The 19,980-nt window shown below is 46.3% G+C and overlaps 1 protein-coding gene across 8 annotated transcripts in view; it reads right to left on the bottom strand.

Moving 5' to 3' along the window:
* Positions 1-798: 798 nt before the first annotated feature.
* DIXDC1 (DIX domain containing 1) overlaps positions 799-19,980 on the bottom strand; it is a 43,047-nt gene continuing 23,865 nt past the window's right edge. For 2 of the 8 annotated variants that reach the window (XM_074927441.1, XM_074927447.1), the window contains 15 exons: positions 17,776-17,888; positions 16,079-16,227; positions 12,906-12,995; positions 12,745-12,798; positions 11,778-11,828; positions 10,578-10,682; positions 9,990-10,043; positions 9,328-9,420; positions 9,166-9,237; positions 8,359-8,445; positions 8,040-8,255; positions 7,846-7,912; positions 6,081-6,189; positions 5,416-5,524; positions 800-3,945 (listed from right to left, as the gene is read on the bottom strand). In XM_074927441.1, coding sequence (XP_074783542.1) covers positions 3,865-3,945; positions 5,416-5,524; positions 6,081-6,189; positions 7,846-7,912; positions 8,040-8,255; positions 8,359-8,445; positions 9,166-9,237; positions 9,328-9,420; positions 9,990-10,043; positions 10,578-10,682; positions 11,778-11,828; positions 12,745-12,798; positions 12,906-12,995; positions 16,079-16,227; positions 17,776-17,888 — 1,450 coding nt within the window. In that variant the 3' untranslated portion in view covers positions 800-3,864. The other 6 variants (XM_074927444.1, XM_074927442.1, XM_074927448.1 and 3 more) reach the window with 6 other exon arrangements.

The following is a 19,980-nucleotide window of genomic DNA, read 5'->3' on the forward strand; positions in this document are numbered from 1 at the left end:
CGGGGTAGAGGAGCCTGCTTGGTAAAAGATGCAGCCTCGCATTTCGCGTCAGTGACAGGAGCTTGTCCCCAGGCAAGAAAATCGGGCTCCAGCCAAACCAGAACATCGTATCTTCGCATACCGCCCACCCGAAATTGCAACAGGCCCACTTGGATTCTCCCTGTCGCTATCGCAGGGCCTAGGTTTTAACGATTCTAGATTTTAGCAATTTAACCGTCCCAGCTCTGCACGCGAACACATAAATCCAGAAGCTATTCTGCGCCGGGATTCAGCAGCCCAGTTCCCCCACACAAAGACTTCCTCTACCTGCCTGGAAAGCAATGCTGCTCTGCAAGGGGGGGAAAGCGCAAGGGCGGGGTGGATGCTCCTGAGCACACAGGACTTGCCCTGGCAGAGCTCGGCCAGGTGCAGCAGTTTACACAACCCTGGGGACTGAAAGAGTGAAATTTGCTCTTGTCAAGGCAGCTGAGCAGAGCTCCTGCTTCAATTTTGTATTGTTCATGCCAGTTGTAAGAGAAAAAGCTAATTTTACTAACAGTTGAAGCCTGCTCTTCAGGGCATCTGATTTTAAGTTTGCTAATTGCACAAGTAGTACAAAATCTATGCTTTCCTAAAACATTGTGGAAAAGCGACAGAAGAGGTTTTCTCCAGGACCTACGGGAGGCTAACCTTAAGCACTCCAAGTGATTTATGCATTATCCCCATCTGTGCTGTATCCTTCCAAAGCCATCTTCTCCTTTACAAGCACTGAACAGACTCAGTTTGCAAACCCCATTTTATCGAGATAACTGGTCCACTAATCCAAGGCTTATCCAGTCACGTATGTCTGGTTTAGATGTACAGATAAAGCTTCACTTTCCTAGAGAGCAGGCTTCAGAATAACTGCCCTAAGAGATGAATGCAAACCTCAGTTTCTATGAAAATATAATTTTACACTGAGCATGTGCATTACAATAGTAAGCTACAAGTATAGGAATAGGAAAGTAACTCTGCAGAAAGTTGGACAGAAATAAACAGATTCAAAAGAGTGAAAAATTCAAGCCCTGGGTATGATATTAAGAGCGCATCCCCAGAATAAATCGACTGAAGTCAGGGTTATAGCAGTGCCAAACTGATTTAAAACCAGTATCTTTTTGCTTTTATCAGAGAGAAACATCTGGTCAACGGCTTTTCCACCTGATACCCCTTATCCCCGTGCCGAGGATTCTGTACCTCCTCCAGACCCCTTTCTGTCAATCACACAAAGGTAAAAAGTCTGAAGGCGGCTGCAGTGTCAGTACAGAAATAATGCTGATCCCAAACTGTTTATGTTTGCAGCTTATCAGAGCAGCAGCTCTTCAGCTTCAGGGACAGCAACTCCAGGAATTCTACCTTGGCTATCGCAGAGGGGAGCTGCACACAGGAACCCAAGAACAGAGCACTGCTATCAGTTCTGTCTCCGGGGATGTCTTCTTTTGTCCTAGCTTACGCGGGATGTTAGCATGGATGAAAGGTATGGACCTTTCTGCCAGCCCCAAAAGCAAGCCTTTTGTCCAGTCTTGCTCCTCCTCAAACACAGCCCATTGTTGCTCTGGAGAGCGTGTGTCCCCACACAGTGCTTGGCTCTCTGGTGGCAATAAGAATATTAAATGTGACCATGGTTAGTCACCTGCACCGATCTAAGAACAAAACCAGGCTGTCTCCTGTATCAGCTAACAACTGTTTTCTTCATAGGAAAACTGGATAGCTATGGGCTAATGAACACGTATCCATTAGAACCTCTGATCACATTAACAGCCTCCCACGTCTGCAGCGCTCCAAAACCAAACTGCTCATCTCTGAGTAGCAGAGGGGGATACGGAACTGGCAACCCCAGACCTTGAAAATGGTCTTAATTTTCTCCATAAAATTCTAGCCTGGGTGCGTGGCTCTTGTTGAAATAAAACTGATGAGCAAAACCTGAAGAAAGAAACACTTGAGAAAAATTTGCAATTCAAATACAATTGATTTCAGTATAACAACCCCATGCTCTCTTTACCAGCCCACTAGAGATCATGCAACAGAGAAACTATTTCCAGGGAGGAAGAAAAATCTGTTTCTTTTCCAAGAGAGATGTATTCCCCCCCTTGCAGCCCACTGATGAACTTGCTCATTGATGAACTTTTCTACTGCTGTCTGTGAGGAGAAAGTCACCATAACAAATTGTCCAGAACAGAAGGCATGTTGTGTTGGGCCAGTCGGGCACAGAGCCACATAAAGGCCTTGAGCTACTTCCTGGACAGTGAAGCAGTGAGAAAATAAATAGTATTGTTGCTGCCTATTACAGCTGGCAAAAATATAAAACCCAGTAGGAATCAGTTGGATTTCCATAGTAAAATAAAGTTACGAGCCCAGTGTTGTGTTAACAGGAGACGATACAAAACATCTCAGCATCCACTAGAAAGTGAGTAAAACACAGTATAATGCGTGCAGAAATATACAGAAAGCACTTGCACTAGTATAAAAATATTCACAGTCCTCAGACAAATGTAAACTGGTACAAAATAATTCCAAGAACAGAAACATGTTTACAAAAGGACATGTCAATATAAAACAGTAAAACCAGGTTCACCCTCCCCTAGCCTCATGCACAGCACAGACACACAGGTAGTCGACAGAAGGGCCACATGGACTGAGAATGAGAAGAGCCTTGACTTGCCTTTTGACCTTCTGAGTCAACAGTGTCTGCTGCACTCGCAGCCAGCCCTCTGGAAGTACAGCTGACTGGCAGAAGGGCAGAGACAGGCAATGCAGAAACAAACAAAAAAACCCACAAAACTGAAAAAAAACCCAAAAACCACTCACAGGGATTTTAGGGCCTGGTCTTTCCTAAGCAGTCATTTAATTCCTGATCCTTCAGGCACCCCAGGAGCAGGCATACCAGGAAACTGGTGGTGTAATTGATGGGGTTTATCCCAGTGGTGTGGGTAAGTGTTTGGTGGCCCTGGCAATGAGTGAACAGCAGCACACGGCGATGCCTGCGCACAGGAGGCGACCAACTGTCTGCCTTGCTGAAAGAGGAGAGGGCAGGAGCAGAGGGAAAGAGCCTCAACAAGAAGAGGGGTTATAAGTACCTCAGGGAAGTAGCTGATTCCAGCTCCCTCACAAATGAAATCGTTCAGCAGATAAGCAAGCACCAAGATCCCACAGTCCCCATGACAACAAAGCAAACCCAGAGGGCCTCAGAAGTCAGTACAGCTTTGGAGAGCAAGTGGGAAAGTAGGGTTAGGACATGGAAGCCTGAGTTTGGGAGAAAGGGAGCTTTGCCAAGCTGGTGATCTTTGCTTTAGACGATGTGTAAAGCCTCCAGAAGACTGTCTTTCCTCCCCAGGTCAGATTTCTATACTGTTCACTCTGCTCCTGCAGCTTGTGCAAGTCCGGGACCAAAGCTAGGTCACACCTTCAGTCACATAATCTAGTGGCTTCTTCTGACTCATGAAGGCAAAGCTTCACATTTTTGCTATCAGTGCAGATTTATGTAATACCATGTACAACAAAACCAGACTTGAAATGCCCAGATCACAGTCTGCAGCACATGTTGCAAGAATGCAGAAGCAGGGAAAGGGAGCAACGCGTCATTAAGGCCTTCAAGGTTCAGTGCACAGGACAAAGCGAGGTCTTTCTTTCCCACAGACCTGTCATTTCAGTCTCAGAACACTGCATTTGGGCATGGAAAGTCAGATGCCAGGCATCCATGCACACAACATGCATTACCCGTTGTTTGCAGAGAAGCCCTCTATTTTGGCAGCTTGAATTGGACTGCTTCCAGCACACAGGCTTTTTGGTCATTCTTTGAGCTCAGCAGCCAGTTACAGGTTTCCATAGTGACAAGACTTAAAAGCTTGTTTAATTTTCCCCATGGTCTTCTTCTACCCAGGCCACAATTTTCCCCTCCCAGCCAGGAATGATGTCATCATCATGGAATACCTACCAAAAAAAAAAAAAAAAAAAAAAAAAAGAGTCCAGTCATGTCTGGAGTCTGGGCACCACTATTCTACTGTGTAAGTAGCATAAGGGACAGGCATTAAGTCAGAAATCCTAACTCAGATTTCACTACACAGCCCAGAGAATGTGTACCTCATCCATCATTCACACGTCTGAGTAATCTTTTCAGGTTTTAGGTGAAAAACAGATTAGGGCCCTTCTTCAACCAGTAACCGTCAAGATTATCATTAGCAAGTTTGACAGGAAAGGTAAAATAAGGACGGGAAACATGCCTTTTCTGATCCATACTACAATCTCCAGCTGTTTCTGCAGAATGGCCACCTAGTCAGCTGGCCCCAGGGAGGGTAAATCTTGGCACTTGTCTTAATCAGTTGGTGACACAGAACTATCCCAATAATCTTTACTGAATCCAACCCACACCAACACCAGACTGAGTATAAACAGGGTTGTAATGCAGCACACAAAGGAAAAGATGCTGCAAACACAGTTCTCTCTGAAAAACCTTTAAAAGCAGGAGAATATTTTTCTGAATAAAGCACGTTCCCCTCACAAGTGTGTCTCGTTGCAGCAGGTTTATAAAACCACTTAAGGGGCAAGAAGCATAGTCCAGGTTTTGGCCTCGTGTCCCCTGAGCCATGCTGTGTCACAGACTCTCTTTGCCAATCGTCAGCTCTTTGCCCAAGGGGCTCTGCAACCCTCAGGCAACTGCAATCACATTCATGTAATTGCTCTGTCTGGGGATGAAAACAGCCCGTTTTAGCACCTTGCAAGAGGTTTCAGCTGGAATAAAATTAATTTTCTTCCTGGTAGCCAGTATAGTGTTGTGGTTTGGGTTTAGTTACAAATGTTGGTAACACACTGATGTTTTGGTTGTTGCTAAGCAGTGTTTATCCCAAGTCGAGGACTTTCCAGCTTTTCATACAGAGGCTGGGAGTGCACGAGAAGCTGGGAGGGGACTCAACAAGGACAGCTGACCAAACGAGCCCAGGGGGTATTCCATACCATACAGCATCATGCTCAGTATATAAACGGGGCAGAGTTAGCCAGGGGTCACCACAGCTCAGGGACTGGCTGGGCATCAGTCAGCAGGTGCTGAGCAATTGTATTGTGCATCACTTGTTTTACATATTCTATTTTTGTTATTATTTTCCCTTCCTTTTCTGTCCTATTGAACCGTCTTTATCTCAACCCACAACTTTTACTCCCCGCCCCTGCTCCAATTCTCTCCCCAAACCTATTGAGGGGGGAGAGTGAGCTAGTGGCTGTGTGCTGCTTGGTGGCTGGCTGGGGTTAAGCCATGACAGGAACTCAATCTACAGCTGTGAAAACAGACATGTCTGTTTGGGGAAAAATTCAAAGATATTATTAGTTTAGGAGCGAGGTGCCCACGGTCTCGAGGGTTGTGTGGTGACACTGAACCCGAAGGGGCTGATAGCTGAATTTCACACTTACCTCCTCCTTGACTGTGCCAAACTCTGGATCCAGGGCTTTGAAGTGGTACCGGTGGGTTCCCTCACGATCGATAGCCACCTTAAAATCCTTCAGAGTCACTTCCCCTAACCTGCAAGGGAAGAGTCTGGCACTATCCCACGGTACATCATTACCAGATTTAGCTCAAGTGTCACTACATGAAATGCAGAGCCACAGCTCAAGTCTAGCTAGGCACGTGGTGGCACTTGGCCACAGGGATGTGAGGAGCGTGCCCCTCCAGGAACACACCCGTCAACCCCAAGGTCCTCTTCAGAGGAAGAGCTGCCTCCTGATTGACCAAGAACCACCTCAAACCAGCCTTTTTCACTTCCCCTTTTGCATTGACACTCACAGTTGTTTTGACAGGAGTGTTCTGCCCTACATGCCACAGTAGAACAGCTTGGCTGCTTTCTCTTGCTCTTGTAAGTTAAAAAAAAAAAAAAAAAAAGAGAGAGATGTATTTCTTGGGCTCTAACACAAATGCATCAGCCAGGGGACTGCTTCAGGCAATTTCCCCAGACAACTGTATTAAATCCAACGCCCAAGTTAAGGCACAGCAAACCTGTGCTAGTGGTCCCGTAAGAGATCAGACTGAAGGAGACGAGCACCTCCCACATCAGTGTCAGCAGGGCAAAGCCAGACCTCACCTCTTTGGTATGTTGACCATGAAAGGTGTGAGGGAGCGGTCGGTGAAGTACAACACTTTGGTGCAGGCACTGGTGCTCATCACGGGTGTGCTGTGAGAATGAGGCAGTTCTGCAGAGAAAATAGCAGGGTCATTGGGGAACAGCCCGTCTCCTGCCACAGCACGAGACAAAAGGGGTGATCTCAGCAAATTTGTCATCACAGCAGAGAACCTGGTGAAGGGAAGAGATTCTTAGCAGGGTGGCTCATCATCCCTGTTGGGAAGGACCAGGTGTTCTCCTGCTCACTGGAAAACTTTGCATTTTAAGGTAAGGTCACCATCCAACTGTGTTGTTAGCACGGAAGATTTGCCTAGCACTGTCCTCCGGGATTAATGTCTCATCCACAGAGGGGCCTGCTGACACCATTTACTCCACAGACACTCTATTCACTACCTCAGCAGTGACAGGGGAACCTTTCTGGAAGAGAAAAACGACTGAAGTGTACCCCATCCAGTACAGCCACATTATCACTGGCCTTTACTTGCAGATGTGTGAAGCAGGATGAAGTTACTGATCATAATCAAGGCAAAAGGTTATCTGTCTCCTCCCCATCCTCCCATTCTAGTTGGCCAGGATGAGTGTTCATGCACGGATTTTTCTCTGCTCATTTGTGTTTCTCCATCTCTGGCTACTGCTTTGTTTCCTGCTTCCCTGCAACACACTGTGCCAAAAGCTGAAGCAGAGGAAGGTTCACACCGAGTGACTCCATAGTTTTAAGATTCCCAGCATGCAGAAAACACTACGGACACCCATTCAAAGGCTTTCTAATTTAACAACTCTTCGGAGCCACGTCTTAGAGCTCTTTACACCCAAGACGTTCTACATTTGTGGCTGCACAACTCATATTTTCCTGCTGCACTGGAGGGGGATGGAGCTGGTGGAAAGAGAGAGGTATAGTTTGCATACAGAAAACATGACTGGGGCTGCTCTAAAAACTGCAGTTTATGGGAGAGGAGGGCGAACCCAGCAAATCCTCCCCACAACCTACTTCAGGCTTCTGAGTTCCTCTCCTACCTTCCTCCACATCTTGCACCTCCAGGGCTACCCTGCTGCTGGACACTACAGTACAGCTGAAAGGTGTGGGCCTCTGTCTTTCCCCAGGACCTACAGTCCCCTACAACCTCAGAGACTTTCTAGGAGAGCTTTACAATCAACATGGGAAAAAACAGCCTTCATGATGAAAAACAAATGTGGAGCTGCTGCAGCTGGAGCCAGAAAACATGGTGCCAGAAAGGGCTGTGCTGTTATGAAAGGAGCTAGGCACTGGGGGGGGACAGGAGAGGCCACTGTACAGTTACCCGTGTCCACTAGATGGTGCAAACCAGCAGAAAAGCTGAAATAACATCACATTTCTCCCTCACCCAAGGGATAATTGTTTGTCAGACTGTATTTATACATAATATTGTCTTATAATATTATATATTTTAATATAATTTTAGAATATTTATATATATTTATACTGCAGTACTACCCAAGTGGCCCAGAGAGACTCCCACTGTGATGGGGCTTTACAAACAAGCAGCCATAGATTGTCTCTGCCCTCTTTCCTTTGCAGTGAAGTCTAATCTGTACTGTCAATGACTAAAGAGAGGAAGGTGAACTCTGGTAAAGGGAATAAGAAGCTGGAGGTCACAGATTCCCAAAGGAATGCTATGCCCCCAACTCCGGCCAGGAAAAACGAGCAGTGAATTTGGCAGTGGGAGGGCAGGAGCTGAAAGGCACTTACTGGATTTGGGAGGCCAGGAGTCTCTACACTCATTTGTTGCTCTGCTTGCTGGTGACTTCCCCCGGATCTAGGGCGAAAAGCCGAAAGAGTGAGAACACAGTATCACTTCCCAGCCGGAGCTCTCATTGCTGCTTAGCTCTGGGTTGTGTGTGAGGGGCAGAAGTTAAGAGCTCAGTGCCCTAGGAAGCCTTTACCCTTCTCTCTTGCCTCTTCTGTGTTTCCATGCGGTACAGCCGTTCCATCAGGCTGGAGATGCCCTGCTCCAGGCTGTCAATGGTGTGGTGCTGTGGATCATGGCCACTGAAACTGTTCCTGAGGCTGCGAAGGGCATCACGAACCAGCTGCAAGTCACTTGTCTGCCCAAGAGACCACAAGTCAGTCAGACTAACTCCAGGCTGCTTTCTTCCCACCTAAAGCCACAGAAGAAACATCTCTAACATGATAATAGCTTCCAGGATATCTGGAGCCCTCATCTGCATCTGGCTGGGAGAAATATCCCTTAGGTGCACTTACCCCTCGGTGGGCTGTGGGAGCAGCTCCTTTTCCTGCTGTCTGGAGGAAGCCATTGCTCTGAGCACTATGACCACCGTAAGCCATCACCTGTTCAGGGGAAGATGCATGTACCACTAGGAATGTGTTAGGATCTCCCCAAAGATCCCAACTGGTGAGCTTCAAAATGATGAGAGGGCATGAAAACTTTCACATCAGTGATATAACTCCCATTTTCTACCAAGCAAACACACTAAGGAGTGTGCAGGCAGCCTTATAATAGGTCAGAGCACAAATATGATTCCTCATACCCAAGCAGAGAAAAAGAAGCAGAGAGAGGAGGGGGCTTGCTGCTACATCAGAGGGCTCTGCAAGCTCTAGTGAGCACAACCAGCGTTCAGGTGGCACTGTGCAGGGACAGGTATTGGGGCTGACACTCTTTCCACCAAGACAGTTCCAAGTGCTCAGTACCAGAGTCAACAGGAAAAGGACAAGAAGCTAAGTCCTGGTCTAACCATTAGCCAGTGTCAGAGCTGAAGCTAGAAGCCAAGAGTCTCTGGCTTGCACTCACTCCTGTGCTCCCCTCACCGTTTCATCACTTAGGATTCTGACACAAGAGGCTAAGCCAGAGTGCTACTGCTGAGAGCTTTGGTAAGCTGGATGCTCTGTGGAGTGTGGCTGCATTGATTGGGGCACTGACAGTGAGATTGCAGAGCCAGGCATCTCTGGAATGAAGTAGATGATTTCTGGAGATAGCTAGAGGGTGCTGGACAGAAACGTCACTCCAGTCTCATCACTCCAGTCTGATGTGTAGACCAAGGCTTCCCATACCTCTTCAGCTTCTCTCTTCATGCAGTGAGCTAGCAGGGCCTCTTTGTGCTCCAGCTCCCGTTCCAAATCCACCTGTGAGGGGAGTAGAAGAGTCAGCACACACTGAGTCACCAACACAAGTGCCAGCTCTCAGGGTGTCAGTGCAGCCCACCTGCTCCATACCTGTTGGTAGCTGGCCTCAGAAAGCTGCCTAAGCAGCTCATCCAGTTTGGTCTGATGCTGCTGTAAATGCCGATCCTTCTGGCACAGTTCTTTCTGCAACACAGTAATCAAGAGAATCAATAGGACAGTAAGGCTCACAATCATCTTCCCATGGCAGGGAAGGTTATGTCATCTGCCAGAATCAGGTGCCTTTACAGGCTGACTTAGTGTGTGTACTTCTAGCTAGATGTTAGAACTGAGTGTCAAAACTTCCTCTTGAAAAGATCAGTCAGGTTGTGTTGCCCGGAGTCCCCCTGCCTAGCAAAGATCCACTACTGAGGCCAGACAACTGTCCCAGAGAAAAGCGATTCCTGAGGGATCAGTGGACAGCCAGGTGACCCAACCTAACTGATAGGCTTCTGCACAAGTATTAGATACTCAGCAAAGCACCATAGAAAAAACACAGTAAAAGATCTACTATAAAAAGCTGTGGCAGAACACAAACCCCATGTGATCCCTCTATCTCAGTGCAAACATCCATGGCTATTGCAACTTATTCACTATCCACAGTGCCATTCCCAGAGGTGACCGAGTGCCAGGGAAACAGCAGTCACATTCACAAAACTGAAGAACCACCAGATGCTGCCCCCAGAAAAGCCTCCAGTGAAGAGAGGTTCCATTACTTTGTATTCTGCCAGTAGCCGGCTTCTCTCTTCAACCTTCCTCTGAAGGTCAACCTGCAAAAATAACACATAGGTGTAGGCAGGTATTCCTAGAGAGTTAGTGACAACCTCTTTACCCCTTGAGCCAAAGGGTGACCTGAGACCAAATATCAGCAGAGTTCAAGGGAGCTAGTGTCTAAAGATATCAACCTCTTGGACAGGACAGTTCCTTCCTTGCCCTCCTCTCTCCAGAGAGGCACTGTACATGGCAGCTCCACCTGTCACAGTGCCTCTTGCCAACTCAGGGAGCTCAGTGAGAAAGGGAGAATGCAGCTGTACTGAAAACATCATGGGAATCCTCTCCCTGTTTCAGCTGAAGGTCTTGGAGGACAGGAAGTAGGAGTGAAGAACGGGAAACTCCAGCCAGTCTCACAGCTGGCTAGTGGACTGTGTGCAGTTTTTACTATGCAGAGACCTTTGACTGATCATTCACTATCCCATGACCCCAAGAACTATGCTGCAACCAACTCCACCCTGTGGCTGCTAAATCCCTTAAGGCCACCAACCTCCTCCTAAAATAATCTAACCCTCAGCAGCACAGTGACTCACGTTCTGGTTGTGCAATTCCTCCTTGTCCATGTTTGCTCTCAGCAGTTCCTGCTTTAGCTGAAGAACTGAAGCATCCTGTTGAATCAGCCTTTGCTGTAAAGCATCCTAGGAAAAGATGTTATCTATAGAAAGGTGCAAGACAGAGGCAGAGATCCTTTCCTGGGAAGGGGGTGACCTAGACCAGTGGCCATAACAACACAGTGGGGCCACTCACAGGGCTGAAATGTTGCCAAGGGCCCAGGAGAGCCAGAGGTATATGGACATCTGGCCCAGTGAGCTCTCAGCCCTTCTGCCTTTCTCTCACCCAAAAGTGATTTCCCTGCCAACATTCTAGCCATCCAGGACAGAGGGATTTCTGTGCTTCTACCTGAACTTCCTGCTCCAGAAGTGGCCTGACAATTTGCTCTTATGGAAGAAAACAACAGTGTCTTTGCAGAGTCTTTTCACAGCCTACAGCTAGTGTCTCCAGCCACGCATCTGCAGCATCCAGAGGGCAGAAAGGGGCCATCAGCCAAGGACACAAGAAAAGTTAAGCTCTGTGTGTGATCTAGTTATGCAATGAAATCCTCTCCGAAAAGGCCAAAGTCAGGACTAATTCTGCACATTTCACTCAGTGTCACCCAGAAGCAGAGGCCCACCTCGGACAGCTACTGCTGTTTGCTTCCTTCGCGGGAGCCTGACAGGCAGCTCTAAAAATACCTCTGCTCAGGAGTAGATTAATATTAGTGTTCAGAACTCCAGAGGAAGAAACTGAGCAAACGGGAGCAAAAGTTGTGAAAAATGCTGAAGATGACAAGAATAACCCTGTGCTCTTTTTCCTCTGCTGTCAAGAATGAGTTCACTGGGCCAATCCTACTGTGTATACCCCAAGACAGAGGGGGGGGAAGCCACAAGAACCAAGCAGGCCTCCTACACCTCGTATTTTGTTTAGGGGAAGGAGACAAGCAGGGACATTTGACCACAATCCTACAGACAGAAAGCGAACCCAGGAGACCTACCTCCTTGTGCCTGCCCTAACTGCAGTCTCTGCCTGGAGCCAGAAACAGACCATATGACTCCCCACCTCCAAGTCCCCTAATACAACTCCCTCCACCATCTGAGATTCCTCAGAGGTGTCTGGTTGCTGCTGGCCCTACTCATGGGCTGCAGCAGACTCTAAGACTTTACTGTTTGTATTTGATGAAATGCTCCTTTCCTCACCTTTATTCCCTGTAGGTTTCGAGCTTCTTGTTTGTATTTCAATAGCTCCTTCTGTAAATGCAACACAATTTCATTAAATGGCATCTTGTCACCTCTTCAGAATCAACCCAAGTCAGTGTTCTCTGTCCCTAGACACCTGCTTCAGAAGAATGCACATCCCACCATCTCCTACAGATCAAAGAGCATGTCAGGCCCCAGGTCATTTTAATAACATGACAAAACAGTTGAGCACCTCCCTAAGGCCTGCTATTAAATCCATGAGAGAAAAAGATTGCCTAGTCCCCCAAATCTGGCCTTCAGGGCAATGTCAAAAACTTCTTTCAGCATCAGAACTGGTCCCAGAGCCAGCACCATCAGAAAGCTGAACTAAGGCAGGCTTGACAGGGCAGGTTCTTCTTAGTTGCATTTATTTCCTACCTGAAAGGTTGTTCGAATCAGACACGGCTAGAAACTTAACAGCTCTCCTGGATAAAGTTTTGTGATGCTAATACAACTCAGAACTCTCCAGCTTCAAGAGCACGCAGGAAAAAAATCTATTTCAGCCTTCATTTAAATTCAAGTAACACTTAGATATTTCTTTTACCAGCACTGGTTTGAAGCAAAGTGGCAAGGCAGTACATATTTTTCTGGTGCTATCCCACAAACTTTATTAACTGTTAATACAGTATAATAAACACTTCCCAGCCAAGTATTGCAAGTGCTCTCTCTAGGTCAATTAATTACTGTCTCAGGGAAGAAGATATCTACGCTCCCAGAGGGATGGAGATCCTGCACAGCAGAATATGGGAACAGAGTCGGAGCCCTAACACGATATATCCCCCATGTCATCCATTGTGTTATCCACCCTCCCCTGTCCCTGCCCCATCCGCCCCACTCCTCCCCATCAATTAGGACAAAGTCTGCAAACATCTCTTGACCAACTCTTGACCCAAAACCTCACTTTCCCCTTCATCCATTCCCCTCTAACCTTAAGGTCTTGATTTTCTTCCACACTCTGATCCAGGCGACTTCGGATTATGATCTAAATGCAAAATAACTTTGGTTATTATTGTGCAAGACACGTGCCTGTGGCAAAACAGTGCAAAGGGCAGCTTGATCAAAGAGATATAGGTACAGCAATGTGCTCACCAGCTGCTCCTCAGGGCAGGCTCCACGTTCACAAAGTTCAAAGGACCCTTCTTGCTCATCCTCAGGTAAAGACCCATTGAGCAACAAAGCCTGGGAAGATGAAGGAAAAAAATCTCCTCTTAAGGAGTTTCAAAGGAAAATAGTCTAGCTGCAGCCATGGCTAACAGTCATTCGTATCAACAGTCTCTAAACAGTATCATTTTCCATTTCTGCTGACCATTCCCCTATTCTCCAGGAACAAACAAGAAGATTTATCCCCTGAAAAAGCTCTCCCAGAGATATCTGTCAGCCAATATTCTTTCCCACAGAAAGACACCAAACAAGGACAACTCAGATTTTCAGGGAGTAAATTCCGTCTCAGGCTTCAGTCCAAGGGTTGCCTTCACTACAACAACAGATTTGAAGTCTAACGCACAGACTGAACCAGGTTTACATTGTAAAGCTTCTCTTCTGGAATGAGACTGAAGTATCCCCTGCTGAAAGAAGCCATCCTCCTAACCACACATCTACAAAACACTTTAGAAACTGGATGTTCAGGGAAGCCTAACTCTATTCTATACTAGACAAGACCAAGATATATTCAGAACCGTTGTCCAAGTGAGGGAAGAGCCCTCGCCCACACAGTCAGTGAAAATCTTAAGCTATGCCCTGTGCTTGAGGAAGGCTACTAGAAGCACAGTATTCACTCCTTCAGCAGCTCCAAGTAGCCCACATGTCTGTAGGAAGATGCCAGAATTCTCACAGTAGACTGAATCCAGCCTGAAGAAGGGAAAAGCATGCACTGTAGGAAGTGTGACTAGAAAGAGGAGGCCAGATCTCCAGCAGGGTATACCAGACTGGTTTTCTCTAGCCTATGGTTTTTACATTGATCTTTCTGTCTCTTCCAGGATTCAGGGCTCCTGGTATGTGCCAGGATGTTGCATAGAACTGGACACACTGGAAAGACTCATGCCTCTTTCTTTCAGTTAGCTTTCTAGTTTATTTCTGTTTGAACTCCATGGCTAAACCCAAAATATCCCATTTGCAGTAACACTCCAGCCCCTAAAGACTTCAAGGCTGACAGGCCCGGTTCTGCCTGCTGACAGAATCTTCCACTAAAGAGCTGCAACTTGCTGCCAAATAGCAATCTGTACTCAGTTAACGCTAAATCGCTTTGGAAAACTGTCTTCTGAGTGCATCCCAAAGTCTTCCCAGCAGGACACTCAAGCAGGAATCACACAGGAACATAAAAAGCTGCCGTGGTTTTAGTGCCTGATGAGGTAAATGTACATCAGGGTCCCTGATACTTCAACGAAACTCTTGTGAACTGGAGGCTTTTAAGTATTGAGTAAGAGGGGGAAAATCAATTAATCAAATCCAATTTCTTGGCTAGCAACATCAGCTGCCTCTTCCTACTCCCAGAGGATGAGGGGGCAGCAGTGGCAGCTGCTCGCCCTCACTCCTGAAACATGGGGCCAGGGTTGGAGGAACAGGACATGCCAGTGCTGCCTCTTCCTGCTCCCAGTGGGCACACAATGCAACCAGATTTTACCAGCGAACCTAGCTGCTTTTTTTTTTTTAAAAAAAAAAAAAGCCTTTTGTTTCCTGCCCATTGTCCACAAGGAAAGGGGCAGCCGGCTCACACCCCACCCTCCCTCCCGGCAGCCTATGCTTCTCACACAATCTCTGCTTTGTTTACTGGCACATAAATATTTACAATTCAAAGCCAGTATGGTTCCCAGCACAAACAGAAAGGAGTATTCCTGAGAGAGTTCAGGGTCTTTACCATATGGATCAGGGGCTCTACTCCCCATGCAAAGTCAAACCCATCAGGCTGAGGGTCATTTGGTCGGGGAGGGACTGGAATAGGTCCGCAAGGAAAAGGTCCCACAAATAAACAGTTGCATAGAGAATGTGCCAAATATTATAGTTCAATCTAGCCCCCTGAAAGACTGATGCAAGCCTATACGACCCCTGATCAGCTCTGTGAATTCTGATTGATTTCCTGACATTTCTTGTCTCTCTGCATTACTTCCAATCGCAAATTGCAGAAAGACTGCTCCATTCTCTCAGGCTGCTAACAAAACCTGCAGGCTGCTAAGCGCCCTGGTGAAGAAGGGAAGTCCCAGCCCCAGCATGTGGGAGAACACTGCTGCATCTTTGCTGGTTTGCACAGTAACATGCGTGCTCTGCACAGTGACAGCACATCCAGGAGTTAGCAGACCGTCATAGGACAGGGGAGCAAGCCAATGAACTCAGCTGGTATCTGAACTCCAACCAAAAGACAACACAGACATAATCACCTTCTAAACACAGGCTTTGTTTTAGATCTCCAGAGTGGCTCTGTTCTTACCTGTGTTCAGTGTGTCCTTTGCCCTCTCACAGTCCACTTAAATTACTATTAGTGACTATCACTGATCTTCAGTCTTCACAGCAATATAACCTTCCTCTCTCTCTCCCTCCCTACTGAATAAGAGCCTCAAATCATGTCAACACCAAGTTTTGGAGAAGCTTGAGCTAAGAAAAAGAAAAGGTTGTGTCTGAATTGCACAGACTGATGTTAAAATCCTTTCTCTGAAACCCTGGTAAATATACTGGGGCTCCTTCCCTGGGCAACCTTGGTTAAGTGTGGTACACAGTGGTTGAAGACAGGCATGCCCTGCCTCAAGACAGACTGGGGCTGGATCCAGCTGTCTTCTAAATTGCATCTGGGACATTGGAAAGGATGGTTTTGGCATTCTCCATTCTGGAAAAGGTGACCAGCACCAAACCACAACTACAGGAGCCCAGAGAGCTTAAACACTGCAAGAAAGGACGATGTCAGAGTGCTCAGTCAGTAGCATTCTGTTGCTGGATAAGGTTTCCACTGGCTGAAGACAATATACCCCAATACACACTATCCACACAATCTGAAATACTCTCATTCCTGATGAACTTTTCCCTGAAGGGACTCATCCCACAGGGTGAGACACAGGGAGGGAAGAGCCACTGTCCCTATTTAACCAAGGTGACCCAAGAGACCAACTGACTTCTTGCACAATCACCCCAGGAGACTTCACTGCACCAGGAGTCTTATTTGACTGTCAAGTTCCAGACCAATGTCTCAGCTGCAAGACAACCTGTCTTCCAGCTACAGCTGGCTGCAAAAGAAATGCATGTGGAAGGGAACACCAGCTGAGAAGAAAATCTATTACCTGCAAACCTGAAATCATCTTCTTTGCTTCCTCCATTTCCTTTTCCAAATGGTCCTGTTGTTCCAAAAGCTGCTCCTCCCATGAATTCTCCAAATATGACCCAGGGTTCCCTGCTTGCCACTCAGGCTGGAAATGAGATTCTGTCTCTTCTGGAAGAGAGAGCAGCTGAATGTGGTCACGACAGACAGAGGAGTCCAAAAAACACTTGCACCACACAATAATTGCTTGCTGCACACTAGCTATCACTCATAAACCAGCACGGCTTCTAATTGGTACCAAGGAAATTGCTACAGGTGTGACACCTTGTCTAATCTCAAGGATTTATGCCTCATTCTTTATGCAAAGGAAGCTTTCCTGCATACAGCTATATCAAAGATATGCACCCTTCCCCTTCATTAACTTTGCTGCATCTGATTCTTGAGTACTGGAGAATTCAAAGCACATCACAGGGGACAACGCACTGCACTGTGTGTGGTAGAAAGTACCTAAGGGGAAGAAAAAGCCACTGTGTGATTTCAAGAACATGTCTTAGTGTTAGAGTGCACCAAGGACCCACTGAAGGCAACGTTAAACACTATCTCTACTTGTAAAATAACATGGCTTTCTCAAAGCAGACAGCACACCTAAATCTGAAAAAAAAAAAAAAGGTTAACAGAAAGTTAACTAGCCTTGCATGCCTTTTCTGATCCCCACAGCATAAACTGGATTGATGGTTAACTATCATCCACTGCCTGGTCCAGGAATATGGATTGGTTTTTTTTCTTCCCTAAGAAGGGATGAGGTTTGATGAGGAATAATCATAGCAGTGCTTGTTAGCTGATTGACCAAAAGTGAGACTGGCCAATGGAAGCTGCTGTGCATCTGTAGGTAAGCAGCTGCAACAGCCTATTGTACAGGCAGCAGGCAGACACAGCACTGCTAAGAACTTAAGGAAGAGCCACAGCCTGCCAGCTACTTCAGCCACTGAGCTAGTCTGTCAAATACTTCTGAAGGAGCACTGGAGCAGGACTACGCTGCAAAGCGCATCCTAGGAGAGCTGCTCTGTCATTTGCTCTTGGGATGGATGCTAACCAGAAACACTCACTCCTAGGCTGCATTCCTGAGAAGGAAAATAAACAAAAAGAAATCACTTCAGGAACTTCTCTGAAAACCTGTCCTTCAATATGAATGAAAATTTTAAATGTAAACTGACCATATCACAGGGCATTTGTGACAATACAGCAATGACTTCTCAGTGCAAACACCACAACAATACTACAACTGTTCAATCCTTGAAAAGAGCCACTGAACCTTTGTACAGATGTGCTGTAAACACAGACCCCTACCCCACGTCAAGTGATGCATCACGGGCTTGACAAGCTCACATGAACTCTTTTAAGGGAATTTTAAATGTTTTTTTTCAACATGGCCTAACGAGGCTGTGATGAAAGCATTCACCCTACAGTGAAAATTATACGTGACACTCAATTATTCTCCAGAGCTTTTTATTTCCTAAGCATTATTTTGCAAGCCTCATAAACATTGCCATATCATGGCATTACTGTAGGGTTAAAAGTTTCAGGATTTAGTTTTATGTGAACAGATACTCGGCATCACATTCTCTACATTTATTTCAGTTACTGGGTTACTTTTCAGCAAGTTTATGATACAAACAAATCCCAAAGAAAGTGTGAGCTGTAAAGCAATCTGCAAGGTACCCGTTTTAGTTTCTGCTTCTTCAGTGTGGATAATCACAAGTCTTTCCTTCTCCTCTGATGGGGCTACAGTGGATTCGCTCTTCGCACTGTGGATAGGACTGGGCGATGTAAGACTGCAGAGGAAAGGAGAAAAGTTACTTCCAGTGCTGATCGATATTGTCCTCATGTAAGATAAAAGTGAACATGCAGGCAGGCTTGTTGAAACTAAGAATTATCTGCATACTAGAGAAGCCATTAACAAACCAAACTGGGAATCATTTTCCATCACTTTCCATCAGTGTCATAGCAGGCTAACCGGTAAGAAGCACAATGTGTCCCTTCATTTTCCTTAGCAGAATGCAAGTTTGAGACTGCCACCACAGAATTCACATACACTCACACAGGGGTAAGACCACAGTCTACTGAAGGTCTGCTCAGAAGCAATTTACTGTGAGCCTTATGTTCAGACTGCAAGCTGAACAAAAAGCCACCCTGGTTTGCGACATCTCTTGCTCTGGCTTTCAAAAGCACCACTTGACTAACTTGAAATTCCAAGAGCAAAATATTTTTCAAAGTCAGATACCACTCACTCATGTTCTTAGGTTAAAACTTCTTGAAAGTACCCACATATTTCCACTGGAGCCATCTCAGATGACTGTGAGGTTCAAGCAATCTTTTTTCAGAAATTCTTCCTAAAGGCATCGCCCAGACAACATCAAAAGGTGGTTGAAGTTCACTGACCCATTCAATGTACCTCTAAAGTTGCAGGAACTAATCCTTCCAAGTGTGAGCAGGAGTTAATTTTTCATTCTCCCCAAGACAGAAACAAAGGACAGAGAACAAAAAGAAAACACTGTGGAAATAATATAATAGGTTTAAAAAAGTAAGAGGCTTCGGCAGCTCGCTGTCTGCATCTTCCCAGCACGGCTGTTACATATTCCACAGCTCTCTCACAGAATCAGAAAAGCCTTGCAATAGAAATGGAAATTACTTGGTAGCAGCTCCTGTCTGGTCCACTCCCACAGCCAGTGCAGTGCTGGCCTACTTCTCATTTACGTTACAGACCCTCAAGCAGTCCAGTTTTAATGGTCCAGACTAAATGGATTTTCACCATGTTAAAGGAAAAGATGAATGCAACTTACTCCATGAAAGAATAACCATCTTCTAACGGGATCTCTAACAGCTACAGTACCTGTCCTTTCCTGCCCAAACAGGGTGTGTGATTGTTAAAGGGGTCCAGGCCACCTGGCTTTGCTCAAGGGTTTACCTTCATGAAGGGTAACTCCATTACAGCAGTCCCAATTAAGCACATTTTACATACAACATTTGTAACCAGCCCCCTGCTCCTGCTTGTTACTGAATGGGTGCTGAGCACAAAGTTAAAATAATTGTTTGGGAGCCCAAAGAGTACTACTGGGTTTGCATTATATTATAAGGGTCAGAGGAAATGATGAAACTTTCAAACAGCACAAGTACAAACAGGAAGCCCAGCTGATCTTACATGTCCAGTAACTCTGAGAAGGATTCTACTTCCTTCTAGGAACAGATCTCAGTATTTCCCCACATATTCTCAGCTGATATTCCAATGTGCCATCATCCTGATAAGGCCACCAAGAAGTGCACTGCTGGTTCTCACCCACGCAAAAGATGAAAGAATGAGAGCTGTGCTAGAAAATCAGTATTAGCAAGTGTTGGGTGAGAAGGTGGTAAAACTGAAGGATGGGGCAGGAGCCGAACTGCAAAGAAGAATGAGTAGGACATAAACACAAGGGGATACGGAGACTAGAAATAACATTCCCCTCTTGCAAAGCCTGCTCCTCTCAGCACTGGATCCACAGCCCAAAGCAAATACAAATAACCCGGGGGGGGGCGGGGGGGAGGTGTGTGTGTGCATATGCGTGTGTGAAGTGCTCACTACGGGTCTCCACAACACAAATAATTACTTAGGTATTCCTACGTCCACAGTCCCCTTTCCAGGCAGTTTCCCTATTTTAAAAGGCCAGGGGGTTCACGCGGCGTCAGTGACAACATCTCAAACCATGCCCAACGGTGAACAGAGCCACTGAGACGCACTCAGATGAAGCAGGAGCACGGGTCAGGTTGCCTCATACATTATGCCATCAAGTTAATGCTGGAAACATTTCTATGGTTTTTGTATCGGTCACTAAACCCATCAGAGTGTGAAATATCCACTGATGTTCTTACTTCTTTAAAGTACATAACAAT

The sequence above is a fragment of the Athene noctua genome, chromosome 26 (genome assembly GCF_965140245.1).
Source record: "Athene noctua chromosome 26, bAthNoc1.hap1.1, whole genome shotgun sequence".
Lineage (NCBI taxonomy): Eukaryota > Metazoa > Chordata > Aves > Strigiformes > Strigidae > Athene > Athene noctua.